Below are 19,182 nucleotides of genomic sequence, written 5' to 3'. Positions count from 1 at the left end.
CAGGTTCCAATCACTGAATATAAATTGCTGTTTTTAACATAAAAATGCAAATACATACAACACATTTGCATTTCCACTAATACCAATTTTAAATACCAGATGTTTTTTCAGGTTTTATTAAAAAATAAATATTAAAAATGTTAATACTAATTTTTTTTTCTTTTTATGGAGTGTGACAACGATTGGGTTTGCACCCGTCTGCAGCCACTTTAAACAACCACTTCAGAATCTTTGTCACAGGTTTTTTTAAATAAGTCTTTAAATTACTGAGAATATCTTTTTATCATATGATCATATTACTTACAGCACATATGTATAAAGATCGTTTGACTACAATAATTTTTCTTCTTGTCAACATACCTTTAATAAAGCAACAGCAAGTATAAACATTACTTTACAGTACTTAATAATTATCTATAACCTCTATATATGATTTTGCTGCAGATTTAAAGATAAATCATTTACAGGCTTGTGATGAATTGTGTGCAGCATGTCGCGCATATATAGCACATTAATATGCATAGATGATAAGTTTTCATATGCTTTACTCAATATAAAATAAAATTTTAAAGATTTAAATAAATTGATATTCAGCAAACGTTCACTTATTGTTGCTTATTATGTGCTTATTTTCCATGAAATGTTACAGACATCTTTTCCATTCTGCTAGCGTAATGTCCACATTGTTGCTGTGTTGCTTGTAAATTTTATCTTTAAATGAAAATAAAGAAATTTGCTAAATGAAAACACGTTTTTGAAAACAAAAACAAAAAAAATCTAATTTTTACACTCTTTTTCACACGAGGATAAAGTCGCAGAAAACCTATTTTTGTCAGTGATTCACAGGTTTTGGATGTCCGACCAGACTGATATTTTAATGTGAGTTGATTTTATTTTGGTTGGTCGAATGGTTAGGTTTTATTGTGAAGGCAGGTAAATGCAGCTACCGGAAAGCTCCGCGCCTAAACAGTTGGGAGTGGACTGTTAGTAGAGTTAGCGCGGTGCTGTTTACCATGTAAATACTGTGTTTACATTAGAGGTTAAGAACGGATATATTTACTTGTCCGCCAAAACCTTTGTCTCAGTTTAAACACTGAAATCGGCTGTCGTTGTTGGGCTTGCTAACGTTAGCGACTCTACGCTGCTACTTCCTCCAGCCATCAAGGTAAACACAATTGTTTTGTCTTACGCTCGTCGCTTTTTGTGTTCGTGTGGAAGTGATCTTTAGAAAAACTAAAGGCTTTTACCAGTTTGCAGGATAAACTAAACCTCCTAAACAGCTACTTTCGAGTGAAAAGCTAAACATCTTTTTGCATTTCCGATACAGTGTTTTCATAATAAATCAGCCCCAGGTAGCACTTATGGTGAAGGTGAATGTAAATCTAAAGAGCTCGACATTATTGATTAGCCAAAGCGCTTATTAGACAGATATACCTGAAAACCCGACAAAGCAACGGCAGAGAGCATACACAGAAAACACTGAGAATATTTTATTTCGAAGGGAACTCTGCAGCTGTGTGAGGCGGGCTCATTCAAAGATCGGAGAGGCCCCATCTCGGGTTCATTTGTTTTGTGTTCCTGCCCAGCAGCAGCAGCTATGGATCCTGAAGATAGCCCACACAGCCCGGACGAAGACACCAGCATGCCAGAACAACACCCCAAATACAAGAGGAGTCAGAGGAGTCTTCATGTGCTCACCACGAAGTTTGTCCAGTTACTGCAAGAGTCTAAAAGCGGCGAGCTGGACCTGAGAGACGTAAGTGAGCCCACACAATACAGTAAACACCTAGGCCAGCATGTTGCATCAAATTATACGTGTGTGTTGTACAGTATTTTATAGCTTTGAAACTTTAGATTTGTGCTACTTTATACTGTATGCCTGCCATTTTTAAACTTCAGGCCTCCGTGGCCTAGTTTTCCTTTGTGTTTTCATTACTTCATTTTGGTCCTCAGAGGATTTACTGGTTGACCTGATCCTTCATCAAGAGGTTTAGGAACACAGAGTACATAAATGAAGGGAGCACAGTAAATACTTCAGTTTACTTTTTAAATGTAAACACAGTGGGTCTCAAAATCGAAAAATGTGCATATTTAATAAAATTATTCTCTAAGTCATCTGGATACTTTTGATTTTGTTTTATTCCGATTATGCTATTTCTTTGCAACTTGATATTTTTTCAATCCAGGATGAATTTAGCATGAAAACAGCATTTTCTCCATTTTTGTGACGAAAAATTTAAAGTTAAAGATGTTCTGCATGTTTTACTTTACATGTGATGATTTGGGATAGAATGACTCTTGTCCTGTAGGTTATAGACTTTTTCAATTTTAGATTAATATATCATTATATTTTTAAAATCTTATAAGAATAATTTCAGTTAACTGATTAAAAAAAAGAAGAAAGTATTTATTATAAATAAATACTTGATGTCCACTGTGAGCGACTATCTTTGAACAGAGGCGGTGGCTTACGATACCAACTGTCTGCCATCTATAATCCAGTTTTGAGATCCCGTCCCAGATGCCTTAACGGCCACTCACATCCTGGGCCATCTGACCTCAGGAAATCACATGATGGGGTGGGGCCAGGTTTCACAATGAGCCCACCCGAAACCGTGGCTGATTGTCACCCACACCCGCTTTCACACCTTGGCTCATGTGATTAGGTAGAGGATCATCAGGGGGTCCTTTTGTCCCTCCTTGGGGGGATACACCCACAGGGTTTAAATCTGGGACTCTCCACCTTTTTACCCTAGAACTGAAGAAACTTCTCGGATGAGAGGTGAAACATCTTCAAGCAACCTAAAGAAGAAGATGACTGAGAACCTTCACAGACATATTGTAACTAAATTGCAGTACCTTCAAGGCTCACAAGGGGGCGACCGGTCACACTTTAATACATACTATCATCATCTGGTTACTGTAATGCAGATCTTCTGCTTCGTATATATTAAATTAAGAGAGCCATACTAGCTTTGCTAAAGTAAGTGAAGGACCACACACTGCATAACTGAATTGACACATTGTTACAGGTTAGAATGCAAACATTACATCATTCATCTAACATGCTAAATAAACATTTAAATTAGTCTGTTTGTTGCCATTTTTTTGATATACACCACTAGATCTGTCACTAATGAAGCAAACTGGATTGAAGCCAAGTTAAATAGCAATAAAAACACACTGCATCTTGAGATTCCTAAGCACGTATTTATTTATTTATTTTAATTTTTGGGCTTTGTTTTGTTTGTGTTTTAGCATGCGGCAGCCCTTATTTGGCATGATCTGTGGGGCCTCGGGCTGTCCTTTCCCCATGTGTGGGTTTAGGGTTCGATTTCTTTAAAGTTCTTTAAGATGTTTTCTCTGATTTAAAGTCCATGGATTGTTCTGGCTACATTTTGGCATACATTTAAAAATTACACTTCATTTGTTAAGCAAAAGCTTTTGCTTCAGGAAATAAATAAGTGCATTAAACCCCACAAGAACAGCAGCTCGATTTTGTTAACATTGTGAGTGTAAAAACTAAGAAGGAGTACATGCAGACTAGTGTGAAGAGAAAGAGTGAGACGGAGGCAGATGATCAACTTTGACTCCTAAGGAGACCAGCTGACAGTACAGAACTGGAGCACATCTGGGGTGTTAGTGTAGGCCTGATGCATTGTCTTTGAATAACTGCTGTGTGTGTGTGTGTGTCAGACACGGAGGCTGGGGTAGAAAAAGCATCTTTTTTCCCTGTTGTTTCAGGCGGTCAGGGCTCTGGCTGTTGGACAGAAGAGGCGAATCTACGACATCACAAATGTACTGGAGGGCATCGGCCTGATTATGAAAATATCCAAGAGCAACGTAAAGTGGATGTGAGTTTTTAACTCTTCTCTTGTGTGCATGCACATATGTCAAGAATATGAGGCAAAACATAAATAATAGTAAAAGTTAACATGTTCTCTTTTATTTTCCCCACGAATAAGAGGCCACACATTGGGAGAGAATACACAGCTATTAGCCAACAGGCTGGTGGAGTTAAAGTCTGACGTGAAGGGCTTGGAGCAAATGGAATGTGTTTTGGACCAGCAGAAACTCTGGGTCGAACAGAGCATCAAGAATATAACAGAAGATTGCAGAAAATATCCTTTTCTCTAATAACTGTTGAATTCATTGCTCAGTCATAATTTTCCCCCTAGAAGGTTGGGAGTATGTAATTGCTTCTGTTTGTTTGTTTACAGCCTAGCCTTTAGTTTTCAAGGTATCTTTTTTTAAATGCTGATTTCATTTAGGTAAAAACAGGGTTGAGGTGAAGGACACACCAAATGTGAAAATGAAGTTAAAACTTTTTGTGAAACCATATCAAGTAATAGATCGTGGAAGGATGGAAGTTCTCACAGCTCACAGAAGCCAAAGATTTCAGCCAATTCTGCTCCAATCATTTGGGTAAAGACAATAAAATACATCATTTAAGCATTGAATGCTTCAAGGTCAAAGGTCAGGGTCACCCGATTTAGGAAAAAGTTTTAGGTTCCATCGAATCATCTCCAAACTTTAGGGGCAATATATTAGTCATTGAGGTGCGTAAGCACTTTGTTTTTTGAGCTCTTTAAAACATAATTTTTTCAGTAAACCATTATATGACTTCACAATCACACAAATATGATTAATATACTACATTAGATTTCCATATTAACAATCCTGACAGCAGTGCAAATGATCTATGAAAACAATACCCATGTCATTACTGAGGATTTCCAAAAGGCAAGCTGATGTCAGCATGTTGTAATAAAAACATCAAAGTTGTAGTATAGTCCGTGGGCATGTATGTGTTTACTTCTGTTTACCACAACGTAGGAACAGAATTATGTGTATTTGTACTAAATGTTTTATGCTTCCAGCTTTAACTGAAAATGAGATATTGGATATCATTTTTAGCAGATTTGATGAGATTTAATGTGTTTCTGTGACAGATACGCTGCATTTGCATTTGTGCCGTTACAGAAAATGCTGTGCAACAATCCATCACATCTCTTTTCTGAATAGCAAAATATTTTAAGTTGAACCTTAACTCAGATCAACTCTGACATATGTGAATCATGAAGATATCTGCAACTGCTTTTGTGGTGATGTATAATCCCTCTTTTCCAGCAATTACTCTTTTTTCAGTATATTTTTATATAGATAAAAAAAATAAAGTAGAGAGTCAGTAAGCCTGAGATGGTGCTTTCTGCTCTTTGGAATAAATACATATAAATCGTGTTTTGACTTGTCTGCATCTTGTTTCTTCTCAGGCCACACACTTTTAGCAGTGCAAGCACCACCTGGCACACAGCTAGATGTCCCCATTCCCAAAGCTGTAAGTTCTGCATCACTGAAAGCGACTGTAGTTTATACTCCCGCTGCTGCCCTTAATTCAGACGGGGGTGATTTATGTGTGCTTGCGTCTCCTTTGTACAGGTCCAGAACTGCCCGGCAAGGTACCAGATCCATCTGAAAAGCGCCAGAGGTCCCATAGATGTCGTCCTCCTAAACAAATGCTCCGTCAGCTCTGCTCCTGTTGTACTTCCAGTCCCACCAGCAGAAGAAATTTTACAGAGCGCCAGCTTAGCTCTGTCTGCCTGGCGAGAAGAAAACAGTAAAGTCAGTAACAAAACTGATGAATCCAAAAGTGAGTCGTTATCTTTCCTGGATACACCACTGAAAGAGAAATGAAAACTAATAAACCCTTCATTTTATAAGTTCCACGCCTTTTAATATTCATCCAACAGTTTTTTAACTTTTAAACTTTTAAAAGGCAACAAACTGCTGTGGATGATGTTGATGATGATAGCTGACCCTGCGTGGTGGCAGACTTGGTGTTTGAAGCAACCACTTTCGATCGTGCCACAGTCTTCACTCTTTTCCCCCATGTGACTGGAATCAGTTAATTTAAAAAAAGCACATAATATTCAAACATGAAAAAGTGGATGTAATGCTTAGTTAAATAAACTGTGTGACTAATGTTTGACAGGCTGTTCCTTCTTTCATGCTTACGCAGGCTTTACATTTAACGTATCTACATTGTCATGCTCACAGTTTGTTCAAAAAATATTTTTTCCAGCGCCGGATCCATCGAACCAACGCCAGGACCAAACAGAGCCGCCCAGAGGTAGTGCCGGTCTTCGCTCTTAAAAACACTAAAGTCAGCTAATTTTATTGTAAATTGATGTCTGGTTTGTTTTTCTTTTTGTAGGAATATTAAATACAAATCTAATCACAAAGCTCTTGTCCTCTGAAGGTAAGTACACTTTATTCATCTTTATAAAGTGATTAACGATTATTGCATATTGAATGTGGTAATTACACGTTTACATCTGCCTAACAGTTTTTTCTCCTCTGCTCCTCTTGTCTCCATCCCTCATCTAAACAAGATTACACCTGTGATCTGGACGAGAGAGAAGGCATCTGCGACCTCTTTGACATCCCCATGCTCAAAGCCTGTGGTTACATGAGCTAATGTTTTTAATTGGGTGGGATTTTAAACACTGGTTTGTGATGAAATGCATTTAATCAGAACCGTGGGACCTTGGCGAACATGCAGCATTCTTTTTGAGCTTCCTGAAGATCCATATTTATGGTGTTTTCAGTGCTGTTGCTGTAAAGTGTCCAAGAGTTTGAATTTGGAAGCAAACACCAAGGGCATGGACAGAAAGAGCACACTCAGAGTTAAAGTATTTGTATTCTGATTGAACTGTCAAGCATTTCAGCTTTTAAACCAGTTACTACCAGAATTTTAGGCTCCATGTAAAAGCACAACAGGTGGCCTAGAGTCACAGCAGTTAGCCCTGTTGACTCACAACAGGAAGGTCCTGGGTTTGAATTTAATTCCAGCCTTTTGTGTGGGGCGTGGGTTTTTTCTGGGTATGCTGATGTCTCCCACAGTCCAAAGATATGCTAGGTTAACTGGTGACTGGTGCCTAGATTAACTGGCTAAATTAGCCACTATTATAAGTGTGAGTGTTAAACCTGTCTCTGTGTTGGCCTGATGATTGACTACCTCTCGCCTTGCTGGGACCTGTGACCATGATTTGGATAAGCTTTTTAGATGGGTGTAAGTGTACCCAGTGTTTTATCTGGAACTCAGCCCTATGTTCAAAAGTGAATATTCCCTTTTTAAATAATGATTTGTATTTAACTTTTAAGACATAACAACAATAAAATTATGCAAAAAGTTTCTTTGTATTTTCTGAAATGTGGTCCCAAACCATGACGGAGCCTCCACCTATTTCGATGACTGAAAACTTTCACTATTGTATTTCTTTTCTAATCGCCATACATATTGATTTGAACCACAAATGTCAACTTTGGATGCATCACTCCTTACATCCTTTTGCTAATTGATTGACTGATTTCTGGTCTAGTTCTTGGACAGTTTGACATCCCTCAGCCTTTTCTTCCCGTTTCCCTTCCTTAATATGTCATTAAAACTATTCCTGATTAGTAGATCAGTAGGTCAATCAACTGAAGCTCTAGATTCATCTGTCAGGTCTATCCTGAATTTTTTTCCTTTTTCTTAATGACAGGGCTTTCAGATGCTGTAGATAGTGTTTGTTTGTTTTTAAATATTATTATTAATGCCTCTTATTTATGTTCACCTCCACTTGTCCACTTTTTACTCATTTTTTAAGAACATACTGCAAAGATACGAGTCTTCAGCTAATAGTTCTTTGAGAATCACCTCTGTGCAAAAATACAATTTTTTTTTATGTCTGTGAAATTGTTATCTTTTAAAAAAAAAAAAATTGTAGCGCCAACTAAAGAAAAGCCCCCAAAAGCATCTAACACAGGGTGCCTTTATTGTCTTTCATAGGCTGGTGTGATTTAACAAACAAGCAAAAGCAAATATTCTGAAAATGAGTGGAATAGCAGCCAAAGGAACATTTTGAAACAACTTCAGAAAGTCTGGAGAACTACTGCTCCAGACAACCATGAACTATAGCCTCAGATTACAATATGTGTGAAATGTCGCTCAGATGAAATTTTACTCAGGTCTAAAGTATTAGTTTACGATATCGCTTGATTTTAAAATACCTGCATCATACCAAACGTGTGAATAACAGGCCTAAAGCTGTACAACTACACTCACATCTCTGATACTGTACTTTCTCTAAATACATCCATGACATGGCAGTGCTTTGAGCTAAATGTTGGTGTCCTAATATTTTGAAGTTAAACAGGTATATGTTTATTAAATACTGGTATGCCAACATTTGCCTATTAGCCTAGAAGAACAACTGAAACTGATGGGAATGCTGTTCCTCTTGTATGTGTTTAGTGATAAAGCTTTATGAATCTTGATGGGAGCAGATGGGATAACCTGCACTGAGACATCTAATTTACTGGGGACAATGAAAGATCTGCATACTCTCATCACAATCTAAGCAGAGTTTAATATTTTAGTCTGGACCAAAGTGGCCTCAGTAGAGCCATGCTATTAGCAAAACACTGTTGATTTAGCACTTAACCTTTGCTTACTATTTCTTGTCAATACTGTTTCACTTTCTAAACAAATTGTGTGGTTAAATTTCTAAATATTCTATTTTCAAAGGCCAGCTCAACTATCAGTTGGCAGCACTTATGCCCATCAGATCAATTTGCTTTTAAGGAAATTATCTGGCAGGGTAAAAGGATAAATCTTTCCCCCAAAATAAGCAGGAGCAGAATATAAACTTATCTTTAATACTTGGTTCATATAAGATAAGATAAGATAAGATAACCTTTATTAGTCCCACACGTGGGAAATTTGTTTTGTCACAGCAGGAAGTGGACAGTGCAAAAGTTATGAGGCAAAAATTAGAATACAATAAGAATAAATACAGTACACAACTGTACAGAATAGAATAAAATAAAATACTATATACAGTAGAATAAAATAAAATAAATATACAATAAGATAAAAATAGAATACAAATACAAATACTATATACAACTGAGTAAAAATACAACGATGACAGAAAGGATTATTGCACTTAGTATTATTGCATATGTATGGATGTGTGTGCTTGATCAGTTAAAGTCTTTATTATGGAGTCTGACAGCAGTGGGGAGGAAAGACCTGCGAAATCTCTCCGTCCCACACCGTGGGTGCCGCAGTCTCCCACTGAAGGAGCTGCTCAGTGCTGTCACAGTCTGCTGCATGGGGTGGGAGATGTTGTCCATCAGGGATGACAGCTTAGCCGCCGTTCTCCTGTCACTCACCACCTCCACTGGGTCCAGAGGGCATCCTAGAACAGAGCTGGCCCTTCGGATCACCCTGTTCAGTCTCTTCCTGTCCCCAGCAGAGATGCTGCCGCCCCAGCAGACCACGCCATAAAAGATAGCAGAAGCCACAACAGAGTCATAGAAGGTCTTCAGGAGTGGGCCCTCCACTCCAAACGACCTGAGTCTCCGCAGCAGGTACAGCCTGCTCTGCCCTTTCCTGTAGAGGGCGTCTGAGTTATGAGTCCAGTCCAGTCTATTGTTCAGATGAACACCAAGGTACCTGTAGCTGTCCACAGCCTCAATGTCCATACCTTGGATGTTCAGTGGTTGCAGTGGAGAATATATGGCATATTTTTAAAGGACTTTTGGAGGGTTTTTTTAAAAAGTATTATCGGCTCTATTCCCATAGGTGACTGGATCAGGAGTGATAATAGTCTCTTCCTTTCTGCTGAAAAGCATGCTAAAACCTTTCTAGTAGGACGTCAACACTCCGCAGCAGTTGTGAATCCCCTCCAGTTACCCACCTTAACTTCTAATAAGTTGATTTCACTGGTTACATGAAAAGAACTGCATTAAAACCTGAAGCTCTATCACCGGCTTTAAAAGCACTGAAATATTTAATGAAAGATACGCACACTCGTAAACGCTGATGTTCATTTTTTTTCCTTGTTTAGTGCTTGTGAGTATGTGCCTGTTTTGTGTGCAACAGACTCAGTAGAATTTCCTGATAATTGTTAACCAATCATCCTGCTTGAAGAACCCTTCCTGTCCCATTTGATTGGTTTTCCGTCTGTAGATTCCGCCTCCTCAGCAGGTTTGTGTTTATGTTGCTATAACAACACTAGTACTTACTGAGTGTGCTGCTCTTTTCGCAACAAACCGAACACTTCTTCGCGTAATTTGAGCAGCGTACAAGATGGTGAGCATTAAATAATTAAGAAACAAGTGCTTTATCTGTAGTAAATGACCAGCTTTATTTTTTATGCCGCTAGTAGCTGGGCGTGTGTATAAATGTAGCTTACTTTTGTATACTTCTCATTGCTAATTAAAAAACACACTCAAGGTTACCACCAATGACTATAGAAAACCTTTTCTTTTATAAATATAAATGGATACATGGATCGATACATATATACTTTTATCTTTTATGCAGTCATTGGTTGCTAACCAGAAAGCAGTTTTAACTTTAAACAGCTGTGCTGACTCTTTCCCCCCCAGCCACCCAAAAAGAAAAGTGCAGATAAAAAACCAGCAAATCCAAGGACCCCCACGCTGATAAATGGCCTCACCAAGGATGAGATGTCCAAGGAGCAGGTCAGAGCTGAAGAGTGATAGAATGTGTCTGAATGTGTATGAATGTGTATTTTAAGTCAGGAGGAAGCAAATAGGAACCTGTTCAAAGTGATCTGTGCATTGAGAGGGGTAACACATAAAGCTGAGGCACAACATTTAAATAACACTCAATGCAAGTGAGATTGACATATCTTGGCTCCTAATACAGATCAAGCTCTGTAAACACTCCGTTGGAATATTTTAATTAGAGCCTCCCTGCCTGCAAAAAGGCGTCATGATGCAGATAATGCAATTCAGATTTTTTTCTAACTTTGTAATGTGCCAAGCTTTCCCTGAAGACTTTTAAGATGCATAAATCCATGGAAGTACCAAAAAAAAAAGAAGCAAAAACAACAAAAACAAAACATGGATATGGTAAAAGTTTACATGTACTCGTCATGGACATGGATGTTATAGCATTTTGGGGCTTTTAAAGATTTCTTTGAACTGCTGTTTCTCCAGGGTGGAATGATTGTACACGCTATATCTTTAATGAATTAGAAAAACAACAAAAAAAACAAAACCAAGATTGTGTGTGTGTGTGTGTGTGTGTGTGTGTGTGTGTGTGTGTGTGTGTGTGCAAGTTTGAATTAATTTGGGATTTTTTCTAATCCACACTCCTCCAAGTTAATGGGCCTTGGCCTTATCAAGTTAAGATACATTGTAGAACATGTAGGATCACTTATAAGACTTATGGGACTGTATGTGTATATATTTGAGCTGGTATGTAAACTTTTGATCCTTTGTAGGTTAGAGAAAAGCAAGAAAGAAATCACCAAATTACCATGATATTGATGCCCATGATGAGTGTATGGAAATTGGAGAGTGATTTTCTCAGACTCTCCTAAAGCGTGAAAAAAAGTGACAATATGTTGCAGTCATTTGGTTTGTCGAGCACATAAAAACTACAGTCACATCTTTCTGTTTTTAAGCTGGAGGAGCACATTATGCGTCTTCGAGAGGAACTGGATAGAGAGCGGGAAGAGAGAAACTACTTTCAGTTGGAGAGGGACAAGATCCACAGCTTTTGGGAAATCACAGTTAGAAAACAGAAGGAGGTTGACTCTGAGCTGCAAAAGGTAGAAAAGGATGTAGAAGAAAATGAGGCCCGTCACCAATTAGACGTTAAGGTAAGATTTTACTGATTTTAGAATATTAAAAAATAGATAGCTCTTCCATTTTGAAGGCTGGTCAGATGGAGTCAGGTGATGCTGAAGTCCCAAATCGTGTTCTTAAATTTAGTAAAACATTTCAAGAAACCTAAATCAGGACAAGTTTCTTATGCTAATATTTTAAGGTTTTTAGTAAAACCAGGATATGTGGTTCAGTGTTTACAGGTTATTCTAGGATATATGTAGGAATCTGTTTATGGACATTTGCTTATTAATGGCTACTGATAAATTTAAGGTACAAATGTCTTTATTTTCTATGCCGCTAGCATAAAATATAAAGATGGGTAACCGAGAGGGCTGTGGTGTTAATATTAAATTGTCTATGAGGTTTGGCCAGAGATTATAATATAACTCAGCGGTCGCCAACCTTTTTTGCCCCACGGACTGGTTTATATCCGACAATATTTTCACGGACCGGCCTTTAAGGTGTCGTGGATAAATACAACAAAATAAAACCAGTACCGGTACCAAAAATGATAGAAACGATAAAAAATTAACGATAAAAAATGATAAAAACCCTGAAAACCATAAATTTCACACCCGAGCCTCAACTCTCATGGCCGGTCCGTGGCCCAGGGGTTGGAGACCGCTGATCTAACTTGAATAGGTACCAAGCCAGGGGTTTGGGTTAGGGCTAAAAGATGGTGGATGATACCAACTGCAAGGCAACGTGTTTTAGGAATACTGGATTTCCATATGAACGCTCACATGTGATTGTTTTTCCCACCAGGTGTACAAGCAGAAGATCAAGCACCTCCAGCATGAACACCTGAATGATATCGCTGAACTGAATGCAGATTCTTTGGCGTCCAATGAACTGATGGAGAAAGAGCAAGAGCACCTAGAGGAAGAGCTTCGTAAGACAATTACGCGGGTAGACATCCAAGAGATCAACTTTAAACACACCAAGAAGGAACTTGAACTGGTTTGTAGTACAAAACATACATTTCCCTTTACCTTAATCATATTCGTAGTGTTGCCGGGGTGCTCTAGAAAGATACTCTGCCACTTGTTCCACTTTTGAGGAAAAAATCCTTCATGTTTCTGTATTTAAGTAGATTTTTGCTTCCACCCACACCCACGACCACAAGCTGTGAGAAATGACCGAAACACTGAGACTGTGGACACAAGCAGTGGTAAATGAGCATCCTCTGAAGGATGTCTGATCTCAGCATTAGAGAGAGGGTGAGGGCCTCAGTCATTCAGGAGGTGCTCAGAGTAGAGCTGCTGCCCCTCTACATCAAAAGAAACCAGGTGGGGTGGTTCAGGCTTCTGACATAAGTTAGGTGTTTGGGGCATGTCCTGCTGAGCGGAGAGAGCACTCGCTGGAGAGATCACATCTCATGGCTGGCCTTGGAACACCTCAGAGGAGCTGGAGGAAGTGGCTGTGGAGAGGAAGGTGTGGCCATCTCTGCTTAGACTGTTACTCCCATGACTTGGACACAGAAGAGGGTAGAACCTGGACGGATGGCTTAATTCACACACCACTGCATTTGGCTTTGCGGTATGTGGTCGCTGCTCAACCACCGAGCTAAACCAGTGTCCAAAAGCATAGCATTTTTTAACAATGCTTTTATTGTGAAACATTGTTAGGATCTTTATTGGTGAACTCACTGGAAATGAAATACAAGAAAACTCAGACTAGGTAGAAACCAGGAACTTACTAGGAACCTGTGACAGTTACATAGAACAGAGTGAGCACGTGACAAAGGACAAGGGGAGACTACCACAATAAATATACAGACAAATAATGAAAGGATATGAAACCTTAATTTTTTGTGATTTTTTTTTTAATTACAACTTGCTGACATCAGCCTGCTTTGACCCATGACCTTGAACCATTAAATACTAAAATAGTGTACTTTATGATCTTTACCCATATGAATCAGTTGAAATCTTTGGCTCTATGAGCTGTAAGAACTTGAGATATTTTGATTTTGCAAAACTTTATGGTGTCATTGTGATGTCGTAGGGTGTCGTATTAAAAAAAGTGCGTGTCGTACACCTCTCTACGTGCCCTTTCATATGATAGATTATGGTTTCTTGATTTTTTTTTCCAGGGTCAACTTTGACCTTGGTTGCTAACACGTACTCATGTCCCCCAATACCAAGTATCATGTTGTGAAGTTTGATAATCCACAAAAAACTGTAGATAATACAAAGTTTTTACTGATTTTCATAAATGTGCCATGACCTTGACCTGGTTTTCATCAAAATGAAATCAGCTTCAGCTGTTATTGGTTTCCAAGATATCATTTATCTAAAAATGATATCTTGGATACTGTGCATGCTAGACTGCTTACAAGCACAGACAAACAGTATGGATTGTATACTTCCTCCTGTTGTGGGGAGAACAAGGACTAAACTAGAACATAACCTAAGAATAAGATGGACTAGAAGGCAAAGTACAAACAGAGACAGTGGGTAAATAAATAAACGAGATAAGGGGAAAAATCACTAATGTTTATCAAAAGAGAAAAATTTGGTCAAAATTGATCCTCAAACAAAAAAGAATCACAAGTATGTGAATTCATAAAGTGTGGCTTCCATGAGCTGTAAGAACTTGACCACAAATTTGTTCTTGTGGTCTTTTAAGGCTGATTAATTAGTGTAAAATTCTCACTGTGGTTTAACCGTGGGCATAGCTGTTATCTGTTGTTGCACCTCAGTACTGTATTACATAGCTCTGCACGTCTGACCCTGATATACTTCAGCTTACAAGAATAAACACTCCTAACTGGTTGTTATCTTAACAGAAACATGGTGAAGAACTGACCACAAGAAGCGACCACCTGGAGAAACAGCTTGCAGGTAAAAAACAACAAAAACACAACCCAAAAATAAAAACCGCATTCTGAGTTGAATTCATCGCTTCACGTTGTCAAGCACTGAACAGGAGCCATCCTTTTGTGTTACGGCTGGGGCAGAAATTACAGCGTCGTTTGAGATGAAAGTGCAGGCGCTAAAACAAGATCTGGACAACATCTGGAAAAGTGAGATCAGCGATAGCGAAAACCACTGGAACAGCCACATCGCTGCTCTTAAACAAGATCACGATGAAACCTACCGCAGCGCTGAGGAATTTGTCATTATCATGAAAACGGACACGGACACGCTTACTGAACTCAAGGTGCGATCACAAACACAAGCTTTGTTTAAACCTATAACTCACTACTGATCAGTCTTCTGCTTGTGACTACAGCTTATAATTTTTAGAACGGTTTATCTATGAAATAGCAGAACCATTAGAGGGTATCTTTAAACCGAGTGAATTAATAATTGTTTTGATATTCTGGAAAATGCAAAACAAAAGCCTCCAAATTTGAAATGGTGACTGAAATTTTATTATTTATTGTTGCTGAACAGTTTTTCCACTAGCTTTGACCCAGATATGTCTTATTTTCACATGCAATGTTTTATTTGAATTTTCCAGGGAGAAATTAATGAAGCAAAGAAGAAACAAAAGAGCATGAAACTGGAGGTGGTAACTGTTTTGAAGGAGAACAAACATCTTGCTGAGCTTATCTCAAAGATCAAGGAAGAAAACGATGAAATTGCCAAGAAACTGAGACATTACTCAGGAAATAAGGTTCTTTTGGCACCTTTTTTCACAGAGTTTACTGTTGGACAGTTTCTCTTGCTTTTACCAGCATCTTCGTTGGTGTGCAGCATCGCTGTAGCCCAGTATGAGCATAATTTCTGTGCACTGCTTTTGACAGGATGCAATTGGAAACATCAAAAGAAAAAAGCTGAAAGATCTGAAAGCAGAGCATGAGGTGTTGGAACAGAAATTCAGCGAGGTAAAAACTAACAATCAGCTCCATTCATGTGTAGTTGCACACGTTTTATGTGAATGTTTTTGTGTGTTTGCTGCACAGCTCCAACTGGAAAGGGATGAACTTCGCAAGGCTTTCACTGAGATTGTTGAGAAGGCGCAGCATAATGGAGACATAGAGAACATGGCGGTGGAAAAGAAGCTGCAGGCTCTGACAGAGAGCCTGGAGGAGACGGAGGCTCAGCTCAGTGCGGTGCTTTCAGCCTCCAACATGGACCAAACAGCCCTCAGCAGGGTCATAAAGAAAACTGAGGTAGTGTTGTACATCTACTTCATGTCTCTTCTTCAGCAGTCATCTAAACCTTTACACTAATTTTATATACACTTACTGGCCACTTTGTTAGATACACTAGTTCAACTGTGTATTTACGCAAATATCTAATGAGCCAGTGACATGGTAGCAAGCTGGTGGTGAGGTAATGGTGTGTTTGTGTGTGTGTGGTGGGGGGATTTTCTTGACCCGTCAGGACCAACTGAGCATCATTTAAACACCGCAGCCTACCGGAGTATTGTTGCTGACTGTATCCGCCCCATTATGATCACGGTGTACCCATCTTTTGATGGTTGCGCCCAGCAGAATAACACACCATGTCACAAAGCTCAGATTATCTCAAACTGGTTTCTGGAACATGGCAATGAGTTCAGTGGAGTCAAATAACCGCCACAGTCACCAGATCGCAATCCAATAAAGCACCTTTGGGGTGTGGTGGAACGGGAGAGTCACATTATGAATGTACAGCAATCACGGGACCAAAAATCTGTGAGGAGTGTTTTCAGCACCTTGTTGAATCTGTGCCACAAAGAAATAGGAGAAAAAGCTCTGAAGGCAAAAGGTTCATCCTGGTATGCGCTTTGGGGTCCTTAGGGACTAGTAAAGCGCTATATAAATACAGGCCATTTATTTATTTGATATTAGCAAGGCGTTACCAACAAAGTGGCCTGTGAGTGTATATTTTTAAGTATATTTCTGGAAGTGTCATGTTTTTATAAGAACATTAAAGAAACTCCTAATGTTTTTGCTTGCAGGCACATATTGACTCCAAAAATACTGCCATCAAGACCCTACAGCACAAAATAAATCAAATTTCCATGGTTAGTTGTCTATTTGTTTCCTGAAATTACTTTTAATGTATTTCATAACAATAAGCACAGTGAAACTTTGTATCCTGCAGGTCCGCAAGCATTTGCTGCTGCACACTGAGGTAAAGGCAAAGGCTCTTGGTGTTCCTGTGGAAGAGCTCCTTTGTAATTCCCAATGAGAGGAATCCTCATGGTAAAAATGTGGAGCAGCACTTGGATTAAAGTGAGAAGCAAAGATCGCAAAGACTGGAACACTATTATTTCATTTACATCTTTTCTGTAATCTACCTTTAATGCTCATATGACTTTAAGTAGTAAAGAAATATAAATCAAAATTTAAAATGGGATCTCTTAATCCTGGGGGGGGGGGGGGGGGGGGAAAAGAGTTGTGTTGTGTGTTGTTTTAGACTAAAGGGTATGTCATGCCTCTATCTGTAGCATCCTCTGTCACACCAACCCTCAGCATGTCCTCCTTCATGACCTCCATGAATTTCTCTGTGGCCTTTCTCCTTTAGGCCTGCGTGTCATCTCCATATTTGACATCCTTTGTCCAGTATGTCGTCTCTAAAGGGAGCAACTGAAAGATGAAGATACTTCATTGGTCATTTGTCAGGTGTTTTTAATGACAGTCAATAGGTGGCGCTATTCACATAATTCATCGTTGTGTCTCAGACGTCATGGTCACAGATGTTGGTCTGGCTTCACTCTTTCTCTCCTTGTTTGCTCGGTCTGACGCTCTTTGTCATGGGAGCGAGACTCCTCCCAGAAGTGGGCGTAGTTACCCAAGACTTCCGCTGGTGCACCCGTTTCTTATCAACACCCACCTGCAGTATTTAACCACTGTTATTCCTACATTGCCAGATTGCTAAGCTATATCATGTGGCAGTGTCACTCAGGCCTCTTCCAGTAAATGTTTTGGTACTTTCCTTGTTTATCCTCTTCCATCCAGATTGGGTGTGTGAGCCTGCCTAGTGTTACGTAAGGCCCAAAATGGCCTCCGTACAAGGAAGTAGTAGCTCTAATATTGACCAGTAACGAACCACCACACGCACACTGTAATGGGTTACACAAGATTTATTTGTTCTTTCTCCGGGTAAAACTACTGGCTGAAGACACAACTCTGGCCAGGAATCCAAGGCCCAAAGCCACCGCGGTCAGGGTTGTTATCCTGGTTACAAACAGGGGAAAGGTGGTCACTTGGAAGAACAAGCAGCCAAAACGTATCAATCCTGCAGCTTCCTCAAAAAGGCTTGCCACCCACCTTTTCAGGCCTGACTTCGTTCGAGGCTGGGTCTCCACATCACATCCTGGGAGCTGGAACTTCCCCAAAACTGGTCCAGTTTCCTTGTCAGGGGCACAGAGAGTCTCCAGTCCAGTGTTTGTTTTCCTGCCTTCCAGCACATCCACTCACATCCCAATAAGAATGAGTCCTCCCTCCAACATCCTCAGTTTATTTTAAAAGCAAAACCAGGCCAGGTTAAAAATCTTTTCCATTAAAATGTGCACACTTCATCCTGGATCTTCGAGGCTTCCCTGCTTCACCAGTGTCCTACTAAAAAAAACAACGACAACCCCTACTTCCTGTTTCCTCTCCCCTTTATAGAGAAGGCCTCCAATCCTCCCCAATCAGCTGCTCCCTGTATTCAACTCCAAATAGCTGGCAGCTGGACTAGAGTAGAATCTCCACTCCCACATGGGTGTGGCCCACACCTCACATCAAACACAAAAAAAACACCAAAGCATGCAATTAATACAAAACAAAATCTAAAGAAATGCCAACCCAAAAGCTTAGTGGGGGATTCTCTCCATCCTTTTCCACCATGCTATACTCTGTAACACTAGCTCCTGGTTTTTCCTGCCTGTTCCCCTCTGGCTTTACTGAGGAATACTCACATAAGTCTAGACCCGTGGGCAACAGGGAATTCTTATGTGAATCAACGTCAGTCTTTCTGAACGAGAACCCTGCCGAAAACTGAGCAGTTCAAGAATGCTGGAGTAGCTGAACTCTATCCTGTGTAACGAGACTTGACCATTAGATTGCTGACCTGTGACCTTCCCTTGAACATTATTCAACTTTTATTCCTGAACTTGCCGCAGATTTTGTTACCGTATCTTGAAGTTGTTCATTAAAAGTGTTAAAATTCTTTCCATTGCTTCCTGCATTAAAGTGTTTTGTACAATCATTCAGTGGTTAACGCTACAACGTTGCTTCACAGCAAGACGTTTCTGGGATTGCACCTCCTGGTTGACCTCAGCCCCTCTATGAAGTTCACATGTTCTTTCTTGTTTTTTTCCCCCCCCACTGTCCCAGTGCTTCTTTTTTTACATAACTGCTGTTTCAAAATTGTCTATAGGGTGAGGGTGTGAGAGTGAGTGGATAGTGTCCATGTTGTTCCGCACTCACACCAAGACAGCTGAGATAGGCCCCATGACCCTGAAATGGATAAGTGTAAAACGTGTATATGTTTTGGGTTTTTTTTTGCATATTTTTTGAACTTGTGTAACCATATTTTAGATCAAACAAGATCAAACAAGCACAAA

At 39.5% G+C, this 19,182-nt stretch overlaps 2 protein-coding genes and 1 long non-coding RNA gene across 5 annotated transcripts; 2 read left to right on the top strand and 1 right to left on the bottom strand.

Moving 5' to 3' along the window:
• The first annotated feature begins 926 nt into the window (after positions 1–926).
• On the top strand, positions 927–7,209 carry LOC101479954 (transcription factor E2F5). Of its 2 annotated transcripts, none has more exons than XM_012916932.2 (10): positions 927–1,165; positions 1,593–1,756; positions 3,745–3,854; positions 3,966–4,121; positions 5,062–5,105; positions 5,274–5,338; positions 5,440–5,650; positions 6,083–6,130; positions 6,215–6,259; positions 6,393–7,209. In XM_012916932.2, the coding sequence occupies exons 2-10, from the start codon at positions 1,598–1,600 to the stop codon at positions 6,476–6,478; spliced, it is 924 nt and encodes a 307-aa protein (XP_012772386.1). In that variant the 5' UTR covers positions 927–1,165; positions 1,593–1,597; the 3' UTR covers positions 6,479–7,209. The 2 variants fall into 2 exon arrangements, with proteins under 2 accessions (XP_012772386.1, XP_012772387.1); XM_012916933.2 differs by having other exon boundaries at positions 1,590–1,756.
• A 2,839-nt stretch (positions 7,210–10,048) lies between these two features.
• On the top strand, positions 10,049–17,594 carry LOC101479669 (dynein regulatory complex subunit 4). 2 transcript variants are annotated; one of them, XM_024800590.2, is made up of 12 exons: positions 10,049–10,141; positions 10,441–10,536; positions 11,487–11,684; positions 12,457–12,651; positions 14,483–14,537; positions 14,654–14,856; positions 15,160–15,315; positions 15,446–15,526; positions 15,605–15,814; positions 16,588–16,653; positions 16,734–16,864; positions 17,157–17,594. In XM_024800590.2, the coding sequence occupies exons 1-11, from the start codon at positions 10,139–10,141 to the stop codon at positions 16,818–16,820; spliced, it is 1,350 nt and encodes a 449-aa protein (XP_024656358.1). In that variant the 5' UTR covers positions 10,049–10,138; the 3' UTR covers positions 16,821–16,864; positions 17,157–17,594. The 2 variants fall into 2 exon arrangements, with proteins under 2 accessions (XP_024656358.1, XP_012772392.2); XM_012916938.4 differs by lacking the exon at positions 17,157–17,594 and having other exon boundaries at positions 16,734–16,983.
• Positions 17,595–17,700: 106 nt separating this feature from the next.
• LOC112431855 (uncharacterized) lies at positions 17,701–18,219 on the bottom strand. The gene is made up of 2 exons (XR_003022686.2): positions 17,903–18,219; positions 17,701–17,809 (listed from the first exon to the last, which is right to left on the bottom strand). It is a non-coding gene; the product is annotated as an uncharacterized LOC112431855 (long non-coding RNA).
• Positions 18,220–19,182: the final 963 nt, after the last annotated feature.

This window comes from Maylandia zebra, linkage group LG1 (genome assembly GCF_041146795.1).
Source record: "Maylandia zebra isolate NMK-2024a linkage group LG1, Mzebra_GT3a, whole genome shotgun sequence".
In the NCBI taxonomy this organism is placed as follows: domain Eukaryota; kingdom Metazoa; phylum Chordata; class Actinopteri; order Cichliformes; family Cichlidae; genus Maylandia; species Maylandia zebra.
This window is presented reverse-complemented; position numbering and strand designations above follow the sequence as displayed.

What these genes read in the sequence shown, in the direction of transcription:
- LOC101479954 (XM_012916932.2), top strand. Translation starts at nt 1,598, where the DNA reads ATGGATCCTGAAGATAGCCCACACAGCCCGGACGAAGACACCAGCATG. An exon ending in TATCTGCAACTGCTTTTGTG is followed by an intron (nt 5,106 to 5,273) that starts GTGATGTATAAT and finishes GTTTCTTCTCAG; the next exon opens with GCCACACACTTTTAGCAGTG. An exon ending in AAAGCTCTTGTCCTCTGAAG is followed by an intron (nt 6,260 to 6,392) that starts GTAAGTACACTT and finishes CATCTAAACAAG; the next exon opens with ATTACACCTGTGATCTGGAC.
- LOC101479669 (XM_024800590.2), top strand. An exon ending in ATGAGATGTCCAAGGAGCAG is followed by an intron (nt 10,537 to 11,486) that starts GTCAGAGCTGAA and finishes TCTGTTTTTAAG; the next exon opens with CTGGAGGAGCACATTATGCG. An exon ending in AAATAAATCAAATTTCCATG is followed by an intron (nt 16,654 to 16,733) that starts GTTAGTTGTCTA and finishes TGTATCCTGCAG; the next exon opens with GTCCGCAAGCATTTGCTGCT.